This window comes from Lytechinus variegatus, chromosome 12 (genome assembly GCF_018143015.1).
Source record: "Lytechinus variegatus isolate NC3 chromosome 12, Lvar_3.0, whole genome shotgun sequence".
Classification (NCBI taxonomy): Eukaryota; Metazoa; Echinodermata; class Echinoidea; order Temnopleuroida; family Toxopneustidae; genus Lytechinus; species Lytechinus variegatus.
In genome coordinates, this window is record NC_054751.1 from 20,481,134 (window position 1) to 20,503,821 (window position 22,688).

At 35.3% G+C, this 22,688-nt stretch overlaps 1 protein-coding gene and 1 long non-coding RNA gene across 4 annotated transcripts in view; both read right to left on the minus strand.

Moving 5' to 3' along the window:
* Positions 1-22,688, minus strand: part of LOC121425702 (kinetochore-associated protein 1-like) — a 103,673-nt gene that overhangs the window by 22,351 nt on the left and 58,634 nt on the right. For both annotated transcript variants that reach the window (XM_041621872.1, XM_041621871.1), the window contains exons 35-45: positions 21,124-21,225; positions 19,864-19,983; positions 19,360-19,476; positions 16,605-16,711; positions 15,636-15,825; positions 13,589-13,684; positions 12,331-12,426; positions 4,347-4,437; positions 2,778-2,836; positions 1,740-1,827; positions 507-650 (exon numbers count right to left, since the gene is read on the minus strand). In XM_041621872.1, the coding sequence (XP_041477806.1) occupies positions 507-650; positions 1,740-1,827; positions 2,778-2,836; positions 4,347-4,437; positions 12,331-12,426; positions 13,589-13,684; positions 15,636-15,825; positions 16,605-16,711; positions 19,360-19,476; positions 19,864-19,983; positions 21,124-21,225 (1,210 nt within the window). The remainder of the gene's footprint in view (positions 1-506; positions 651-1,739; positions 1,828-2,777; positions 2,837-4,346; positions 4,438-12,330; positions 12,427-13,588; positions 13,685-15,635; positions 15,826-16,604; positions 16,712-19,359; positions 19,477-19,863; positions 19,984-21,123; positions 21,226-22,688) is intronic.
* On the minus strand, positions 8,927-11,885 carry LOC121425703. 2 transcript variants are annotated; one of them, XR_005971521.1, is made up of 3 exons: positions 11,705-11,885; positions 10,317-10,521; positions 8,927-9,296 (listed from the first exon to the last, which is right to left on the minus strand). It is a non-coding gene; the product is annotated as an uncharacterized LOC121425703 (long non-coding RNA). The 2 variants fall into 2 exon arrangements; XR_005971520.1 differs by lacking the exon at positions 11,705-11,885 and adding an exon at positions 10,784-10,846.

The window sequence follows — 22,688 nt, forward strand, 5'->3', positions numbered from 1 at the left end:
TCGATCTGTCAAATGTTTCTCTTGAGAACAAGATATCACATGCTTGTGTACACAGTGCATAGATAAAAATGCTTAACTTTAAGAAAATTCTGTCAAAACTATATTTCAAAATCTAAAATAGATTTTGTATTGTCCAAAGATGTACAGTCTCTTCTCTCAGATGACACAAAAATACAAATATTCATTTACGCATGAGCAATCACTGATATTTTTATCCAGAATGTCACATATGGCTTTGTGCAGAAATTAAGGAAATTGACACAATTGAAGGAGCATTCTAAATGGAGTTCTACTAATCAAATGAATTGCTCTTTGCATTCATTTATGATCCCTTACGAATTATGCATCAATTCATATGAATAATTGGAAGATTCCAGTTTCCTTTTGTTTTGTTTGGATGTGCAATTACCCCTAGGATCTTGGGTATCTATAATAATAAAAGAAATACAGACAATGGGAAATTGACTATAATAGCATTTCTTGTTTCTCGCATATTTGGGACTTACCGACTTGAAGTTCCTTAGCAATGAATCTAGCGGTCACTACGGCCATCTCAGGATTCTTAACTTGGAGGAGTATGTTCTTGACCTTCACCAGGGTATCCATGTCCAGTTTACAAGGTGGACGGAACCCCTTTTCATCTCCACCGTCTGTCATAAAAAAAATCAGGTCTTGGTTAAATAATGTAGATTTATTTCATAACAAACATAACTATTATTACTTCTGCAGGTTTCCATTTCGGAGAACGAATCATTGGTTTCATAGTGTATCATATAAATATATACTTTCTTGGTCCTGAAAACGATCATCTAAACTTAACATTTTGGCAACTATGTTCTTGCAGTGAATAAGACAAACTATAATAACCTTTGCGCTGGAAAGAGATACATCAAATTCCCCTTGGAATTTATAGTCAGTCCTGTGACTTACATTCACATCATGAATAATAATGAATCCAGGAGAGAACCACATTACGTTTCCTTCAACACAATCTAATCTCAAGTACATAAAATTAACCTTCCTTACCCTTCATCATTATAATATTAAAACATTCTGCATCTATCAGTATTTAAATCGTCAAACTTGAAAACATTGCTTCAGTCCTTTTTTCACCTGGGTCCGTTTTCACAAAACCTGAATATCTCCAGTTATCACCCATTAATATTGCCAACAATACACGATTAGATGAATACTGCATTAATGAAGGTTTATGAATATAGGCCCTGGGGACTAAAAGTATTTGTTTTATTTTTACTCTCTTTGTGTTACCATAATTGATTTCCTTGGATAAGTTTTGGTTGTTTTTGTATATTATTAATTTGTTAATTTCAAAGTTGTTTTCTACAAATCCATTAATCCTCAATCACAGCCTTGGTGAAAATGGCATTTTGCTGAATGTGGGCAACTGTAACAACAATAATAATAATTAACATTTCTAGAGCACCTCATACAATTTTTCTAATTAAGCGCTCCGCAGTATTACCTCGGCTTTAGCACGATTACCCTAAATGGATGCTCAAGCATTCAAGGAATTCCTTCCTACCAGATACCCATTTACTACACCTGGGTGGAGAGTGGCAAATGTAGATAACTGCCAAAGGACACAAGTCCTTCAATGGGATTTGAACCCCAGACCTTGTGGTTCAAAGTCTGGATTCTTCTCCACTGCACCACATGTCAATCCTGTACGCAACTTGCCTGTACATTGATTTTTTTCATAAAAAGTCAAGCAAACAAACCTGTATCAGTAAGATCTTTCTTTCCTTGATGATTTCTGGCTTTAATTATATTCTGAATGGTCGTCACGTAAAGCTGATCAGTAGAAAGCTGGTGTAGCAAAACAGAAAGAGAAAAAGAATACATTAGGATCATGTCTCTTCAAGAGTAGTACCAAAGAAAGCTACCATGATATAATAATAAGGTGGTTTATGAACCACGAGTGATTTCGCGACCCTGATTTTGACCCTTAGATGACCCTTGACCTTATCATTCTTATGAAAACATGTGTGGTATTACCCAAAGGTTATTTGTATTTAGTGTAAACACAACTGATGTAGAAATAAAGAAATGAGAGCAAGTTGAATTAAAAAACTTTTATGTTTTTGTAAAGTACTAACAGATCGACGGACTGACAGAAAAATTGGCTACTAGGTCTCTGCCAAACTTCGTTCAGGCAAGACAATAATAATATGAACATTGTAATGCAAAGGTATCCATCATAAGATGTTCATGGTGTAAAGAATTTGAAACATATCAAAGAGAGATAAAAATTACCTTAACTGGAAAGCTTGTCAGAATAAACAGTTTTTTTTTTAAGACGCCAAGGTAAGCAATATCAAAGATGATTTGTATTGATTGGTTGAAAAGCAATGATACTTTGGTAACTTTATTGCAATGTGAAAACTGTGATATCTTTTAGGATTTATGAAATGGGCTAAGTTCCATTCAAAATTGACATGGAAGGAATCCTATGGTGTGTGCTCCCCCCCCCCCCCTGCCAAAAAAGAATGCTACTCTCAAGCTAAAACAATGATGAATAATTATCAGCTGATCTTCAAGCCACCTCCTCCCATGATATAATAGGTTAACATAGTATTATAATATATTACATTATTACCCTTTCTCCATTCTGATACAACAAGCATACTGTTGTTTATGGGGGAAATATTGAAATGATGGGGAAATAGAACAAATGTTATCTGTTCCTAATCTGTATAATACACCCTTTATCTTACAGCTGAGCTGTATCATAAAGGTAATAATATAAAAACACTTACCCGCAGTACTTCAGCAATAGGGAGAAGCTCACCCAGAGTATCTTCACTGAGTTCACGACCTGAAAGCCAAAATTCACAAGTTAACAAGTGTTTGGTACCGCAAAACCAGAAAATAGCACTAAAAACAAACCTAATGAAGCTTTTCGACATGCACTCATCGGAGTAAAATCGCACAAATGAACTAATCATTAAACGAAACAATGTACAACAGAACCGAAAATTACAATGGACACTAAATGCCGAGCTTTGGTCGGCTGTCAAGGCAACGAGTGTCACGCACAAGCTCGAAGCAGTATATATTCATCTTACTGACCCCATACTGCCAGAAGAAGTTTGTAGGAACCCTTGCATATTTTTAGTTGCTAATGCTTTAACGACTGTTTACTAAGCCTAATTCATAAGTTTACTTGGCCTAATTCATAAATTCCGTAAGGTAACAATAGTCTGCGCCACTTATTTCGGCAGGAATCTCAGGAGCATCTTTTCTCACTTATCCCCACATTTCATGATCACTGACACAAAATAAAAGGGTATGAGGAACAGGTGCTTCAAAAGATGCCTAGTAGAGTTCCCGCATAAACATACAGCACAGATGCTGTTGAGGTGGCCAAGTCAAACTGCACATATTTATTAGAGTACTACTAGACTATTTTTTGTGTGTGTTATTGGATGAATATTACACTTTTTGAGGGTATTCTAAATACTAGCAGCTAAATTGGAAAATCAGAATGAATTATCAGTTTAATACAATCCTGCAAAAAACAATACCCCAAAATGAACACACTCTAAATTATCTCTAAGCAAACAAACAACAGAGAGGTTTTTCTTGTTTTCTTTAGGGATGCTAGTTGGAATTGATCAGAAGGCTTGAAAATCACCTAGAATACAATTTTATTTTGTACACAAAAATGCTAAAATTATTGCCTGAAAATAAATTGCCTGATCCTAAATTCAGGCTTTTGCCATAAGACTGGCATCCCTGTATCCTGTTATCAAGATCAAGTCTAGTCCATATACGGATTTATATCATTATGACTTCCTTGAAAGAGAATATGTGGCAACTATGAATATTTGGCGCAAATATTCACTAATGAATGATATGCGCTAAAACAAAAACAACTATGCATGATTTTTCACTGAGCCATGGGTAAAGACGTATTTCAGAGGTGAATTTATACTGTTGCAGTCCTCTTTCATGAGTTACTATAAAGGTAACCCTGCCTCAGTCAAGTCTTGGGGCCACAGAAAACTATTTGACCTGAGAGAAATTTGACTTAGAAGAGGTATATCACACAGGAATGGCATTATCTGGGGAGCGTTTCATGAAAGGACTTGTCGGACGTTTTATCCGACAAGTACCAGTTTATCCGACAGTTACCATAGGAACAGTGCCTCTCAGCCAATCAGAATCAAGGAAAGATGTCAGATCTGACAACTTGTCGGATGAAAATATTGATGAAACGCTCCCCTGGTCAAATAACTGCTTCCCATTAGATCAACCTATATTTTGTTTAGCAGTATTTCAATCATTTGAAGGACTTCAATAAAAAAAGTAATAAAGGAACTCACAAAGAATTTTCCACTGTCCTCCTTTCAGTAGAGGATGGAATGGAAGTCTTGTCTTGGAAAGCGGTGAAAGCGGTTTTGTAGTAAGCATCAGCTGTACGACAGAAAGAAATATTGAGAACATATGAATAAAAATCTCTAACAAGATGAGAAGTGAATTGGATAACTTATGTCGAATCAAACCTATATATTTTCCCCTCTTAAAAGTTAAGAAAAAAATAATATTAATAATGGTATGCATTAGGTGATGAGAGATTTTTTTCGTAAGTCTTACCAGTAAAGTAAATTTTAAAAGGCACATTAATAGAAGAATCAGACATTATTTTTAAACATTAGCATAAATTTTCACTATTTAACTGTACTTCTATGGTCTTTTAGATAATAAATCACATTTACAATTTAAACCCTAAAAGACCTATTCAGCCCTAGCCCCAGACATTATTTTGTATTTTGTAATTTGTAACACAAGAAGCTCTCTATGCAACATATAATTTTTTTTATTTTGGGCCTTGCACATCCCTTTAAGACCAATTTGTAATGGCCAGGTACATGGTTATAAAGTTTCTGCATGATACACACAATTTTTGCTCACAAAAACATGACTTGATTGACAAACAAATATAGCTTATAGCTAAAATTCCAAACTCTACAATATTTTTTTTTTTTTACTGATCAAAATCAATTCATTTTATGCTCAAAACCTATCAATGAATGTCAAGTGAAAATCCATTGATTACATCCAAAGATAATGGCCCGAATTCACAAAGGAGGTTTAAACCCCGAGGGGGTTTAAACCCCCTCCTAGGTTTTTTAGTCCATGGTTTAAACCCCCTCTCTGTTTCACGAACGATGGTTTCTTTAGTCCATGGTTTAAAATTAAACCATGGTTTAAACCATGGTTTAATTTTAGTCCACGGTTCTGAGCATGCTCAGTAGGGCGTATGTTGTCTGCTACGGTCTTTGCTGACCACGGCAAACAGGGTTCGAAAATCCAAAGTCTGGGGTATAAAATACCGAAATTTGCAATCTCAGTCGATTACATGAAATGAAATTACATTAAAAACTTATTCATTGTTGGATGAGTCGAATTGTATTGTACATCCGCTATTTTTATATACATCACAAAATGCAATAAAAATGAAAATTTGTCTCAACCATTGCGGTCGTCTGCGCGTCGACGATAATCTCATGTCGGTCCCATCCGTAAACATCGATGTCATGTTTTTAATCATTGAATAAATTTAATTCGGCTGAAAATAAAATGACAACAGATATAATATAAAGATTACCCGATGAAACTTGAGGTATGAATATAATTCAACAGTTTCAGTAGTAGTATCTTATCAGATCGATTTCTCTTAATACTTACATTTTTGGTGGCAAGCGGCATTTAATATGAAAATCAGCTGTTGATTTTTGCATGTCTACGATCTCGATCGCTTAGCTTAGCTGAGGCTGAGAGCTAGAGTTATACAACGCGCATGCCCGTGTAGTCGTCCGGCAACCAATATTCTAAAAGTATGGATCTTCTAATGCTTTTTCAGTATAAAAACAACAATCATAACAAAGATTGTCGATCAGCTGTTCTTACGTCATAATCAAAATTGCGAACGACCTTTGAATCCAGTTCCATCGTCAAAAATATCAAAAAAAATTCAATTCAAATGTAAATTCTAGAAAGAACACGTCCCAAAATTTTCTGAAGTAAACTTTATCCTCTAATTTGTTTATTTTCCTTTCTTAAAATTGAGACCGCCCAGATATTTTCCCTAAATCTTGACTTTATTTTGTTAATGGTAATCAAAAGTGCATCCAATAACTCTAGCACGCATAAAAATAAATATTTGTGGATCACTGAAACATTGGCTGAAATCCCTACTTAAAAATAGTTTAGTTCTTTTATGATGGTAAAAAATACAAGATCATTCAAAATCGAAATAAAACATGTATTTGGGACGAGATGACCCGACCTTTGGAAAGATAACCTTTTTTGGGGGGTGGGGTAGTTGTAGCTAGAATTGGAAGTTTATTTCATTCCCCCCCCAAAAAAAAAAATAGAGGTTTATCATATATATTTCCTGAATATTTTTTTTATCAAAATAAATTATATCAATTTCTATTTCTCATTTCAATTTGAAGTGAAAGTGATGAAGTGTTCTCTCTCGTTCTCATAATCTTTCTCTTGTTCCCGCTCATTTTCTTTCTATATCTCTCACACACACTAGCGTACCTACGGGGGGCAGACTGCCCCCCCCCCCCCGACGAGTCACAACCAATGCAAGGGACCTATCCCTGCCCCCCCCCCCCCCCCCCCCGACAAGAAGTTTTGTTTCTTGGCTTGTCCATTTTTTTCTGGTACGAAATCCTTTTGTGATTGAAGACCCCTTTTTTGTCATTTTTTTGCGGACGATTTTGCCCTCCCCCTCTGGAAAATCCTAGTTACGCTACTGCACACATATTCACCATCCTACTACCTTTTTCTCTCTGTCACCCCCTCCCCCTTGCTCTTTCGAAAATGCATCAATAGAATACCTGTAATAAGAAGCATCTTACATCAAAGCAGTTTAAATATTTTAAAGTTAGCTATTTTTTTATTTTGATATTGAAGCATATAATTATTTCCTGTTTTAATGATTGTAAATCATTGTACAACAAAATACATTGGCAAAAAAATATAATGGAGATATTCTCAAATGTCAAATTCATTAGAGTGTACATTCTATAGGCATGTAATATTCTCAGTACATGTAGTGTATTAATCCAATAAACAATGTTTCTCCCCCCACAAAAAAAATATATATATATAAATATATCCATTGCAGGTCATGTATAGATCAAGTTCCAATAACACCTAGCAAAGCCAGTGCATCTACTTTGACTTCACTCCCTTCACGCTTATTTTTTTGTTACTGTGTTGACATTAATAAAAAATAGATTTAATTTTTTAAAGTGATTTTTTTATTAATTTAATTCTCCAATTAATTCATTTTCATACATACCAAATTCTGTTAATAAGTTAGTTTAGATCATTTATGCATTTAATTTTGTTGAAAATCTATATAAATATCAAGCATTCCCAGAATTAAACAATCATCTTTATTTCCCTCAACCATGGAATACGGCAACTTCAAATCCAGCACTGCCTCAAGTTACACCACCCAAACAACCAAGTGCATCTACTCTGATTTCGTTTTCCCATTCTAGGTGAATATTTCTGATAATATATCTGACATCCCCCCCATAATATAAAGAAGGGGGTTCTTATAACAAAAGTGCACAATACAATTTTCCTACTAGTGAAAATCCTTTGAAGCAAGCACTATAAAATTGCATTCTTAATCCTTATTGTAATACATGATTAGAAAATACTCTTGCATATAAGAACTTTAAATAAAACCTAATCAAACATCCTGTCCCCCCCCCCCCTCCACTTCAAATCCATCATTAACTGAAAGACATATCTCAAATCAACCGTGTAAAGAACATTTATCTTTTAAATATTTTATGAAAAAAAAAACATGTTTAATTATCTATTGAAATAAACAGTTCTTAAATTAGGAAATGCATCCTCACAAATTGAAAGGTCATTCTTCTTTTTTATGCTTGTTGCAATTAATACTCAAATAATGATTGCAAATGTGAAAACTCCATGTCCAGTTGAAGCTATTTTGAATAAAAGCTATCTCACATAGTGGACCTCTAAGTACTTCCCAAATCATAATCACATTTTCAAGAGTATTCATCACTTTCCTTGAAACAAAATAATAAAACCCTCCCAACTGAGATGAATGTGACACATTGTTGAAATTTATAAATCTGCAAAAGAACAGAAGTTCATCTATTTCTTTCACCACGAGGACAAATTCTACAAATTAATTTCTGTCTGAGGTATCAAGGAAACATTCCCAGACTGATGGAATTTCTTCAAAATCGCATTCCTCTTCAAGGTAATGTAGTATCATTAAGATTACCATGCCTTTTTTTCCCTTTTCCATTGACCCTTTCTGCCAGAATATTTTTTGGCCAGACTCATATATCAGAAGTAGTTGAAATAGATGTTAAATACTGTAGCAAATGAAACATGATCCCCAAATCAAAAATTCAATTTATGGTTCCGAGAACAATCAGAAAACACAATGTACATTGGTGTCAGAAGCTGAACCTATCAAGTAGAGAGTTACCAGTACGTTAAACAACATACATCTTTGACAACATGATTTATAGTATGTGTTTTACAACTGTACTGTTACTATATGCCATTCAATATTGAATTTTAACCCTGCAGCAATACCACAAACCTTTGTTCTGCAAAATGGAATTTGAATTACCCATCTCAAGGAAAAAAAAATCATCTGTCAGAAGAGTTTGAGCTGGTAGAAGTGCATGCCGTTAGAATTGAAGTTCAATGGAAGAAACATGGTCTCGACTTTATAAAGAGTACAAGATGAGAGTGAAAGAACATGATATGAGATTGAAAGAGCATGAAATGAGATTGAAAGACACGATATGAGCTTGAAGGAGCACAAACTACGAATGGACGTTTTGAATAAAGAGAGGTTGCTGAAGCTAAGCTGCAGGAATCACAGGTTACACCAATCAATTTATTAACAAATAAAGAAGTAAAGTATTCTTCATAAATTTGAATGAACTCTGTGTTTCTATGTTCTTAATGCTTTTGCCATTGTTATAGGAATTCCTCTCCACATGAAGTTGGAAGGGGTATATAAGAAGCATATGGCCCAATCCCCCCGGCTCTTGATGTAGACATGTGTCCCATCAATTGCACCTTTCACTCCTGGAAATCTAACAGTTAGATAGAACTGTCTCCGAGTTGCTTCAACTTCTCTTGTTGTAGGAATCTTCATGTATTGCCTCTTCCTTCTTGCTTTAGCTTCTGACACATTGATGACTGCGATATTGCTGCCTCATCACCATGCATCTTTTAAAATGATCCTGTAAAATAAAAACAAACCATATGGTTGATGGGTGAGGTGATTGTTTTGAGGTAATTTAAACCATTTCATTGAAGCACATACAGATGTTAAACAATGAATATTCATCTTGTACAAATATCATAAAATTTTCTCCAATATATTTTAACAAGTGGAACGCCTTTGGCAGTCTCGCCATCATTATGCGATCCAATATAGCAGCAGTGCTGACTTCAAAAACAACTATTGAATAATTTTTTTTGCCCAAAGCTTTAATGACTTTTTACCTTGAAGTTTTGCACTTCTTTTGATTAAAAGTTAAAAAAAATAATTGGGTTGTACAGTACCCGAACAATGCACCATCAATATCTAATTTCAGCCAAGTCGTCACTAGTGAATTATATTTGTGACATAAATTGAGGAAACAGAATTGAAATTAATAGAGAAGTGACATAGAAGAAGCATTTTTTGTGATATATGAATGAATTTTGCATAAATTAACATTAATAATTTTCTAGTCAAAATTTCAAGTCTGTGTGGAAATTTGGGGACCCTCATGAATATGTAGCTCTACCAGAGGGATGAAAAAAAAAAATCAAAACTGGTCTACAAATACAGAAGCATTTTTGTGATTATGAATTTTGCATAAATTAGCATGAATAAATTTAGCATAAATTAGCATAATTTTATACTCAAAATTTCAAAATTTTGTGTACAAGTTTGGTGAAACTCATGAAGCTCTACCACGGGTTAATGGCAAAATTTATAACTCTAACCTGACATAACAGTTGTAAAAGCAGAGCCTCACTACTGCTGTGGTAGTTTTGGAATTTTTAAATTATGCAATTCATAGGTACTTGACAAGTTGACTGTTTGCTGAAATGATACTCTTATTTATGTGCTCCTTCTCTGATTTCTAGATATTGTCATCAGCTTTATCTGGAGTCCTAAAATTATAGAAACAATCTCAGTCATTTAAATTTAACAGCGCCAAGAAACATTCAATAATCATTTATGAAAAATTAAATTACTTACCCAGTACCCACTGCATAAAAATGGAGAGTTGTCAACACCTGCAAATAAACAGGAAGTTGATCAATCCTCTGTGTGTCCCTCTTCATTTCGGCTTCCAGCATATTGGTGACGGTTTCTTTTGACAGTCGATACTGATCTCGAGATGGCCCATCCTTGTACGATTTCGATGGATTTTTAGCATCACGTAGCCCACAATGTCTTGGGAAAGGTAGCTGTATGCAGAAGAGTTTAATATTATTTTTAATTCTTTTATTTTGTGATCTTTATAATCATTCCAAACTGTACATGTGCATGTAGATTTGATCTGCCAACATAATTCCTGCAATCTTAATTTACTTCCTGAGATTAACAAAAACTACATTCAAGCCATTTCATTCCTTAAGTCTAAATATTTCATGTTCAATATCTTAACAAATCATTTCAATAATACTTTTAAACAGATCAAAACAATGTAAATCAAATTAATAATCATACCTCTTAGTAATTTAAGGCTGTGAAGAAGATGGAGATAATCCATAGAGACCTACACTGTATGGTACCTCTGTGCCGATGTAATTCTGTGAAACAATGGTCAAATTAAAAAATAATAATTTTTCATTTAAAAAAAATATTTATTGGTTCATCACTTTTTAAATGCAAATCTCACAGTGAACACGGTGAATGATAAATAAAAAAAACGTAACATTTTTTTTTGAAACTTTGAATATGCGTTTCAAAATTAGGCCACTAGGCCTAGGCCTAACGACTTAACTTAAATCTGTTTTTTTTTGTGGGGGGGGGGCTCTATTTTCTCTATTTGCAAGTGAAAAGATTTTAGACCAAACTTTGAGTAATCAACTCTTTAATATTCCTACAGCCTCAAAAATTGGCCTGTGCCGAAAGCAAAAAGGTAGGTCTCGATCTACAAATGTATATTTTGAATTGCAATTTAGACTTTTTAGTACGAAGTTTAGTCAAGGCAAATTCACAATCAAATTGAAAAAAAAAATTCTTTCTGAGTTTCTCCTCTTAAAATGCACCAAATATAACAAAAATAGTATAAAAATTACATAGATTTAGATATTTCATTTTTATCTTCACATTCAAAAATTAAGATATAGATGGCATAATAATATAAACATCCTTGTGAAGCTCATAAAACAAAAAGCGGCTGAGCACCTTCAATTCGTGCAACAACACAGCGTCAAAATATCCCAACACTTAAATGCACGGATGGGACTGTGGCAATACACATGCGACGATAAAGTGCATCGTCTGGACTTGTCAATACCAAAACCTCTTTCGCAATCATGAAAAACAACACTACAAATTTCATATAACTGCATAAAACGTATCAATATATTCCAGTGAAGCAAAGCGGGAATTTATTTTACGAATTCAAAGAAGAATACTTACGAATTTCTAATCAAGAAGACCGCTCGACAGGTCCAGGACCGCAAGAAAAGTTTTCTTCGCTTCAGCGATTTTTCACAAACTCCTCAAGTGCGCATGCTCGTAAAATTAAACCATGGTTTAAACCACATCTAAGAGCAGACTAAAAAATATGACGTTTCATGACGTTTTATGACGCATTTAAACCCCCTAAACCTCTTTCGTGAAACGTAAATGAAAAACCCAGCTCGGGGTTTAAACCAGGAGGGGGTTTAAACCACCAAAAACCAGGACCTAGGTTTTTCGTGAATTCGGGCCAATAGATTTTGATTTTCTGTCAATGACATCCTTGCATGCTGCTCACTTATGTTGTGTAATTTGTACAGAAATTAAAAAAAAAAAACATTCTCCATAAACAAAATTAAATGGCAGTGTTCCAGCATTCATACATCCAATATTTATGTGAACATCCAAATTCATGCTTTAAATCTAACCTGATATTAGGGTGAATTTTACCTTTCTTTAAAGAATAGTGCAATGCATCAACCACCCATATTGACATATTGAGAATGGTTTAATCCAATACCAACCCATATTGAGAATGGCCGAACTTATCGACCAACCCGAGATAGAAAATAGAAATTTCTTACCCCTTCATCTTCTTCACTCTGTTGGAACATAATCTCATATTCTGAAGGAGGTTTACGACGTGTGTATGCTTCAAGGTAGTTGAGAAGTTGCAGACCCTACGTTTTAAAAAAAAATCAACCAAGGACAATGTCATATTCTTGATGTGGAATTATAGGAGTGTGTGACTGTGTCTTACGGTATGAGATAGCTAACGAGTTGCAGACACTGAACTTGAGATCTTCCCTTCCAGAGATGTGAAAATTGGGCGTTCTTTTTTTTGTGATACACCCTGTACATACCATCTACATAGACACTCTCAGAAGAATGAGTCTCATCTGTTGCATCTACAGAACTTTTGTTTTCCGTTTTAAGATATGATTTTTTTTATGAAACACTCTGTACACAACACCAAAGCAAAAGGTGTCTAATCTGTTACATCTACAGAAATATCGATTTCAGTTTAAGACTCAAAAAAGAGCGGCCCTCATGTAACCTCTAACTATGATTACAATACAAATTCAGGTCTTCACTTAAGGAACAAACTTTCCTGGCAAACGATTGATGATCACCGTGATTACTTCTTATCAACCCTAATGTACCAATGTGTTCACGGTCTTGCCCCATCCAGATTATGCAATGAAATAGAAATGTACTTCGACAGGCATGGATTGAACACTTGTAATGCTAACTCCCTTAATGTTGTACCACCAAAACCTAATATTAAACTCTTTTGTCAATCTTTTAAATATGCAGGTGCCAAAGTATGAAATAAATTACCTACAAATTTCCAAAATGCTCAATTCTTAGATGTATTTAAGTCTCTATACAAAAAATCTAAATCTAATATGTCATAATAATCCCATCCCTGAACTTATATATTTTCAGTAATTTACATTACAATTTTATTCTGTCTATCATTATTCACAACTTTCAGCCCCTACTTTTTTGCAATTGTTTATATACTGTAGTTGATAAGATTATAGGTATACCTACCCTTCTTTCATGTAGGCCTATCTATTTTTTTACCATTAATAATAAGGTGATCAATAACGTTTCCATGTTTTTGTATTACGCTGATATTTTATGTCTTACCCTTTTCGATTTATGCCTATTGTTTATATGCCTATTATTGTCATTACCATTTTATCATGTTTTTATACACCAGGACCAAGATGCAAAACAGTATTTTTATTTCTGTTTAAATAAATAAATAAATAAATGAGTGAATAAATAAATAAAGAAGATATAATTTTTTTTCCTTAGACATTCTGTACATACCACCTCAGTAGAATGTGTCTGATCTGCTATATCTGAAGTACTGTCATTGATGATACCAAGAACTAGACGTAGCATCTCATAATCATAGCAGTCAATCTGTCAAAACAAGGAGGCCATTATTCTGAAGAGGGGTTTAACTTAAACTCAGGTTTAAAGTTGTGGTTTAAGTATGGATAGCCAATTGTTTCATAAATCACTAACGGTAGAGATAAATGTATCATATTTCAGCTCATTTAGCTCTCAAAATAATTCATTACAGTCTAGGAAGTATGAATAGATGATTGTCTTCACCATCGATGAATCAGGGATGAGCACAGTAAACATAAGAAGCATACAACTTAATAGAAATGTTGACACTTTTGGCTTCTCATAATTTTAGCACAGAGTTAGACCATGGTCTAAGTTAAACCCAACTTCAGAATACGGGCTGGAGTGTTTAAAATCATTGGAGAAACAAGGAGAAAGGCCAAGAAAATGTTCGTGAGGTAATAAAAATCCTTTATTTCCAATGGTAGTAGACAAACAAGGCTGCGAGGATAATATCATATTTTTTTTCTAATCAGGGAGAAACCTCTGTTTGAGTTACAATGGGACCAAACGCTCCAAACAGCATCTGAGTAGGAAGCCAGTGCTCATCCCATGTTACATAACATGCAGACATTCCAATGTTTCATACTGTAAAAGAATGATTTTGCTAACCAGAACACAGATCATATGAGAAGTAGCACATCAATGATGTGGAGCTAATCCGGCATCTCGCAACACAATTAAACACAATTTTAATTTCAGCCCAGTTGACACTGTAGTGAATTATATTGGTGACATAAATTGAGGATATAGAATTGAAATTGATGAAGAAATGACAGAAGCATTTTTTGTAGTCTATGAATACATTGCATATGAATTAAGTATTAATTATTATCTAGTCAAAATTTCTTAACTCTTTTTTAGAACCTTGGCGAACCTAATGTAGCTCTCAGATGGAACAAAAATAACCAAAATCAATCAACAAATAAGTAAGCAATTTTTGTGAGTTTTGAAAATATATGAATAAATAGCAGATTCAATAAGTTTCAAAATTCTATGTTTAAATTTTGTATCACCACCTTGAGCTATCATATAAAGCAAACAAAACTGAAATTGATCAACAAATGAAGAAAAAAAACATTTTTTGTGATTTATGAATAAATTTTGCATAAATTAGAATAAATAATTTTCCAGACAAAATTTCAAAATTTTGTGTACAAGTTTGGTGAACCTCATGCAGCTCTACCAGATGGAAGAAAAAAAACCAAAATCTGTCAACAAATAAAGAAGAAGAGGAATTTTCTGTGATTTATGAACACATTTTGCATAAATTAGCATAAATAATTTTCTGTTGAAAACTTTCAAAATTCTGTGTAGAAGTTTGTTGGGCCTCATGAAGTCTACCAGATGGAAGCAAAAAATCAAAATTGGTCAACAAATAAAGAAGTAGCATTTTTTGTGAATTTTGAAAAATGTGCATAAATTAGCATATTTAATAAATTTCAAAATTCTGTGTAGAAGTTTTGAATGCCTCACCTAGTGCTATCATATAAAGCAAACAGAATTGAAATCGGACTTGAAATGGCGAAGTAGTAGCATTTTGAAATTGTGGACGGACGCCACGGCATAAGCTCATCTTGCCCTTCGGGCCGGATGAGCTAAAAACACTAATGAGATGGACTCTCAACTGCACACAGTCAAAATACCAAATCAAGATAATATCACACATTGCATAAAAAAAATTAATATGACTACTGTGACCTTTGACCTCATGATCACAAAATCTTCTCAGATCATACCTGGACAAAGTCTAAAAATAATTGCTTGTATAGTTATCACAACGATAAACGAGACAGATGGGCAACTCAAAAACGTAATGCATCTGGAAACAATCACGTATAGTGAAGGATGCATTAAGATATGAATATTGTACAACAACAACAAGGGCTAGATATTGTCAAAATGTTTAGTTTTTCCTTCATATTCATGGTTTGGGGTTGTGGGTTTTGAGCATATTCACCTTATCGACATTTGCCTTCAGCATCTGATAGAGGGCAGTCTTCTTTTTTATCATAGAAACTGCCGACAGGATTACTTTCTTGTCCAGGGAAGTTTTGCTGTTGCCATGGTGATCCTTTTCACAATCGCTAGGCAACAGCAGCAGGCGTACATACATCATAAGAGGTTCCTGCTCATCTAACTTGAAATCCCTGGATGAATAAAATATATTATAGTAAAACAGATATATAACAATGTAGTTAAACATATATATCTGAAATGGTTATAGTGGCAGAAGCAGTGGCAACAGAGGCAGTAATGGTATTAGTAGAAGCAGCAATGGTAGTAACAGCAATAGCAGTGTTTGCAGTAGTAGTACAAGAGTAGCTTGGCAGCAGTAGTAATAGTAATACAGTCCGACCTCTCTTATCCAGACACGTTGGGACCAGCACAATCCGGATAAGGGATTTATCCGGATCTGGGAGACCCAAAATTAAATACACGCAGCTGTACTGCCGGCTGCCTCCAATCCCCAGGTCATCGGCGGTAGCTAGACTATTGTAGTGGGCGTACGGTAAAGACAATATTCACTGCAGAGTCAGTGCAAATTATAGGCAGTGTTTTTACAGAAATGAAACCGATCGATGGCCAAAACTCTTGGATAATTTACCTGCTAAAATGACTGAGGTATACATCGAGCATACCTTGAAAGAAAGAGAATGACTCGATGAAACTAAATTTTGAAATTAGGTCATCGTGGCGGGTATCGCAGCTTAAAAAAAAGAAAAAGAAATATTAGTATTCAAAGAAGTCATATGGCAGTCATAGCAGAAGCACAGTGGCAGCAGTTGTTAACAGCAATAGTTGAAAATTTTTAGTTACATTTGTAATCATATTAGTCATAGACACTGTATGTACAATTGTTGTTTCGTTGCAGTAGCAGTGGTAGCAATGTAGGAGTATTGGGGAATGAGAATTGAGATTAACTCACCTGCAGTACTCGGTAATGAGTTCTAGACTCGTTTCTGGATGAGTGATTAGCTGAGGTAACAACTGTCGTTTTTTCTCCATGTTGTTGAACGCATCTTTGAATGACACCTGTTAAGATGATCAAACCATGGCGATATTGCACAGAATGATGGAACAGGTATCACAGAACGGTAATTACCAAGAAAGATTTTTATTCTTAAAGGTCAAGTCCACCCCATAACAATGTTGATTTGAATTAACAGAGAAAAATCAAACAAGCATAATGCTAAAAACCTCATTAAAATTGGAAGTAAAATAGAAAAGTTATGAAATTTTGAAGTTTCACTTATTTTTCACAAAACAGTGATATGCACAACTAGGTGGGTCAGTCGATGATTTCCATCACTCACTATATCTTTTGTTTTTTATCGTTTGAATTGTACAATATTTCATTTTTTTATAGATTTGACAATAAGGAGCAACTTGACTGAAACATGTAGTATTAAACAATGCTAATGCCACATGTTCAGGTAGATTAATCATTGTATCACTTGCCAATGGGGAGAAAATTAGAATATTTCATATTTGACATAGTAAAATACAAAAGAAATAGTGAGTGGATGACGTCAGAGCCTCCTCATTTGCATACCAGCCAGGATGTGAATATAACTGTTTTGTGAAATTAAGCGAAACTTTAAAATGTCATAACTTTCTTATTTTACATCCGATTTTGATGAAATTTTCAGTGTTATGCTTGTTGGATTTTTCTCTTTTTATTCAAATCAACTTTTTGTTGGGGTGGACTTGTCCTTTAAACACTTTCTGGGTCATGTGACATAAAAGATACAACAAATTGTATAATCTAATGTTACTGTAATTCAGTTGCCATCCGGGTACAAAAAAAGTTACCATCATTTGTGAATATTGAGTGTAAATCTCTTTATGTTACACCCCCTGGGCCCTGTTGCAAAAAAGTTAGTGTATTAAATAGTAACTCCACTATCCAATGGTAATTACCATGGTAACAATTAAGCCTGGGAGTAAACATCGATTGATCAAATAGTTCGAATGGCTTGCCGCCAATCGCTAATCGATTAGCGAAATTTACACTAATCGAAAATTCGGCAGACCCCGATTAGACACTTGGGATAACAAAAATACTCAAGTAATAGTAACAAAATGACAACAATTGCTTTTGATTACTTGATACAGGTTTAAAAATGATGTTACCGATGTAATTTGTCAAAAATGAACAATGACTGAATCACATTCACTGTTAAACACCAACCTGAAAGAGGTCCGAAAATGTTAATCCCACCCGGGCTCGCATGCCCCCCTTAATACACAATGTATTTTGTATGCATAAGTGGAAATAGTTGCATGTCTTTGTGCTTAAAACATAAAGTACACACACAACTACATGTAGCTGACTTGAGCCGATATGTGATTGGACGATCGATGGCCAATGAAACTTTTGGGAGACAAAGAACAAGCCACGTGAGGTTGTGACTTCATAAACAAATTGACCCCTCCCCATCTCTGTGTGTGGGTGTGAGAAAGACAGCAGTGGAAGCAATAATTTTTTTCATGTTTCAAAACAATGCAATCTCTTTTTACCCACAGCCCCTCCCCCACTCACACAATCAAAACAACATTCAAACACGCAGCATCACCTAATTATAGATGTCGCTAGTCTCCCAAAATAGACCCAGTTATAGGTTCAAATGATAAAAAATTGTAATTTTGAGAGGTACTTCAACTGAAAAACATTTTGCAGAATATTTTTAACATCGTGGGCAGTGCCACAGGGGGGAGTTAGGGCATGGTGTGGGCAATTGATGAACATTTTCAATAAGTAAAAGGTACCACATGCGTGTCTGTCTCAAAGAATACTTCATGATTGAGTTGTTTACAGAGACGTAACTTGGACCTAAGACTAGGCTGATCCTGATTCATTCATATGCAAGGGTGTTGCACTTGGAGGATGCATAATACAAGTATTGATTTAGGAAAGATTTTTCGATGGAACAATAAAGTGAAAGTGTTAGACTTTCATCTCATTTCATATAGTTTCTTTTGAAACAGAACTCAAAGAGAAGGGGCTTACTTTCATTCATGAGGATCATATAATATCAACTCTCAATTTGTTATTGCAACCCTTTTTGGGAGGTCTTCATAATTAGGTTTTTTTCAGGAAAATAATCGAATGGTAAAATTGACATTTGTCCCAGGCCTAGTAACAATACTCAACAGCCAATCAGAATCAAGGATTTCAATAAAGTCACTGTGGATAGCAAAGTTACAATGGGACCCTTGTCTTCTGTATTTCTTTGGTCATAAAACAATCACAGTTTAAACCCCAAGTTCATTTCTGGAGGAAAATACAATAACAAATGAAGATCACATACTGGTTAAGGCTTACACATACTGTATGTGGTATGACAAAGTACAGCAACGCTTTGTGGATGAAGAAAATAGGATCTTACTCATAAAACATGCAGACACAGAAGGTATTTGGGGGAAATGATTGACCAATAACGTTTAAAAACGTTGGATCAAAGAGGTATTGTCTGTTTAAATCAGGACATTTGAAACACACCTTAATTTCAAGGAAGCTAACCCCCATGATGCATTTAGAACCAGCAGAGGGAAACGTTTGGTGAAAACAAGCACAATTTCCTTCAATCGTACCAACTCCTTAATATCTTAATACTATTTGTCAAAACTAATTCACGGGCCAATTCCAAATTATGGAAACTGTCACTGACATTTCTTACCTTGATTTTAAGAAGTCTATCTCCCCACAATGCACTTGTTGCCAGGTCTTGGAATACCACTTGAACCTTAAGATCTTGATTCATCTTGGCCATCTCATATCCAACTTGAGCTATTGCCTAACAAAAAATTTAATTAGGCTTATTATTTCACAAGAAATTTGATTATTTCAGAAGTTTAGATGCAAATTGGTGACCACCTTAACAATAACATGGCCAAGTAGCCACAACATTGCTCTAGATGATACAACTGAAGGCAGTTGTTAAAACAAAAAATACAATATAAACAAATATATTCACAAGAAGGCACTCACTGAATGATAGACTATTAAAATTAAAGAATAGTATCCCAGAATGGAGAAATTGTTCAACTGAATTGGTGAGCCAAAGATCAGTGTTCCACAGAGAAACAAAGTAAAAAATTATCAAGAAAGGCATCCAAGATACATTCATATTTCCCGAAAAGGCTTTACCCTTACCATTGATGCCAAAATTCAAAGCACTTACTAAGATTTTCTTGTAATTTTGACCAGCATTGTAGACAAGTTTTTTGACAAGTTCTTTGGATGGCTGAATGATGAGGTAACAGAGGGCTAAGAAGGTGTCCACTTCTCGGCAACTGAATATCTAGAAGAGGCAAAAAAATCATATCGATGTGCTTCTAGTTGACTGCCACAAAGACTGTTAAACAAAAGTCATGTTAGAGTAAAGGCCCTATCTCACCAACGGAGACATCGCCGCGACAGTCTCCAACTTATCAGTAGCTGCAGTCGCGGAGACGTCTCGGAGACAAAAATGGCTTGCGCTCTCACCAAGGAGACGTCTCGATGGAACGTTTGAAAGATCATACACCTGACTTGGAGCAGGAGGAGGGATATCAGCACGCGTTCAGTCACGTGGTTTCTGAAGTGGGTCAAACAGTGTGAAGAAGTGTCGCGGAGACGTCTCCGCAATGTATTATAATTTTTTTTGGTCTCCAGCAGGTCTTCGCGATGTCTCTGAGAAGTCTCTGAGACATCGCGGAGACATCGCGGAGACATCGCGGCGACGTCTCAGCAGTCGCATATATCATTAGTCTCCGAGACGACGCAGCAACTGATGGAGACTTCTCGGAGACGTCGCGGAGACTAGAAACAGTCTCCAAAAATATTAAACATGTTTAATCTTCTTGCGACTCCTCGGAGACTCTGTAATTTTCATGAGACGTCTCAGCAACTAGCAAAATTTGTAGTCGCGAACTAGTTTCAAGCCCAGTGAGATACCCCCTTATGGAGCAATAGTTAGGAGATGAAATCTTGAGAGTCGAAGGTAGGTCTAACTTTCACAGGTGCACAAGCATTGACTTGAGTAAGGAAATTGATAAGAATTCCATGGTTTTCCAGATTTCTGAGCAATTTCAAAGCTTGTTTGTGCTCTTACTTCCGATATGTATTCATGACCAAAGTTGATCTTTTAATCTTTCTTTTGTTGTCACAAGAACAGGACAAACAGTTGCACAGAGACAGATGTACGGACAACAAACATAATGCCTCTGGCAAATACCTATGGTAGAAACAGAAATAAAACTGAGAACTAATGAATTAAAAAAAATAATAACTAACACTAAGCATTCCCTCAAAGTGCAATATATGACATCATTTACAAACAATAATCACTGAAGTAATTACTTAGAATACAAGTACAGACAAATTAAAAGAATAAAGGATTTACTGATAAAGAAAGGGTTTAGGTTTTAGGAGTTTCTTAAATAGTTAAGAGGGTCCTTACCTTGTTGAGTAGGATGGATGAGAGGTTACCAATGTTCTGCCTAGCAGCAGTGTCAACCTCAGACAATTCTTTCAACGCTCTCTCAAACGATGCTATGGTAGCCTGAAATAAATCCATTTAAATTGTTAGCAAATGGTATTATTGATCAGGCAATGTAACTCTTATCTTGTGACAACAAGTGAATGATCTTTTAAGAATAGAACTCTTGGGCTCATGACTTGTGAGGTTTTCGGAGGTGGATGTGCTCGCCGGGTGCTTAGACCAATGGTGGAGCATCCCCGTCAAGAGTTTCGGGGGCCAAGGAGGCTCTCGGTACGGTCGCCGACGGGCTGAATCCGCCGACTCCTGATCACGAGGGTTGCTCCAACTCATGAAAGAAAAACGTAACAAGTGGAATGCCTCTGGCCGTCTCACCTGCATCACGCGGTTCAATATAGCAGCAGTGCTGACTTTGAATACTACTCTAACTCGCACAAGATGTTCAGTGATACATGGTTACTCTTATGTCCACTTTTTATGAACTAGACAAATAAACTTACAGAGATATGATGGTTATTCAACAAAAAAACCCAACATGGCCAAAGTTCATTGACCTTAAATGACCTTTGACCTTGATCATGTGACCTGAAACTCGAACAGGATGTTCAGTGATACTTGATTACTCTTATGTACAAGTTTCATGAATCAGATCCATAAACTTTCAAAGTTATGATGGTAATTCAACAGATACACCCAATTCGGCCAAAGTTCATTGACCTTTGACCTTGGTCATGTGACCTGAAACGCTCACAGGATGTTCAGTGATACTTGATTACTCTTATGTCCAAGTTTCATGAATCAGATCCATAAACTTTCAAAGTTATAATGGGAATTCAACAGATATCCCAATTCGGCCAAAGTTCATTGACCCTAAATGACCTTTGACCTTGGTCATGTGACGTGAAACTCATGCAGGATGTTCAGTGATACTTGATTAACCTTATGTCCAAGTTTCATGAACTAGGTCCATATATTTTCTAAGTTATGATGACATTTCAAAAACTTAACCTCAGGTTAAGATTTCGATGTTGATTCCTCCAACATGGTCTAAGTTCATTGACCCTAAATGACCTTTGACCTTGGTCATGTGACATGAAACTCTAATAGGATGTTCAGTAATACTTGATTAACCTTATGGCCAAGTTTTATTAACTAGGTCCATATACTTTCTAAGTTATGACGTCATTTCAAAAACTTAACCTCAGGTTAAGATTTGATGTTGACGCCGCCGCCGTCAGAAAAGCGGCGCCTATAGTCTCACTCTGCTTCGCAGGTGAGACAAAAATACAATTCCAAAGTGCAAGATATTATCACCTTGCCTTGAATAACTTCTGAAAATAGATATGAATAGTCCTTTGAGTAAAAATTTGTCGTTTTTCCGAAGAAAAATCTGTTTTTCTGTAAGAGTGCAACAGGTGCTTTAACCTGCTATTTTGCGAGAAAGCGATAATGAGTGCGCACGTGCAAGGCGGGATCTCAATTAGTCTCCTCTCGAGACAAACAAAATAGAATTATTGCCATAACCA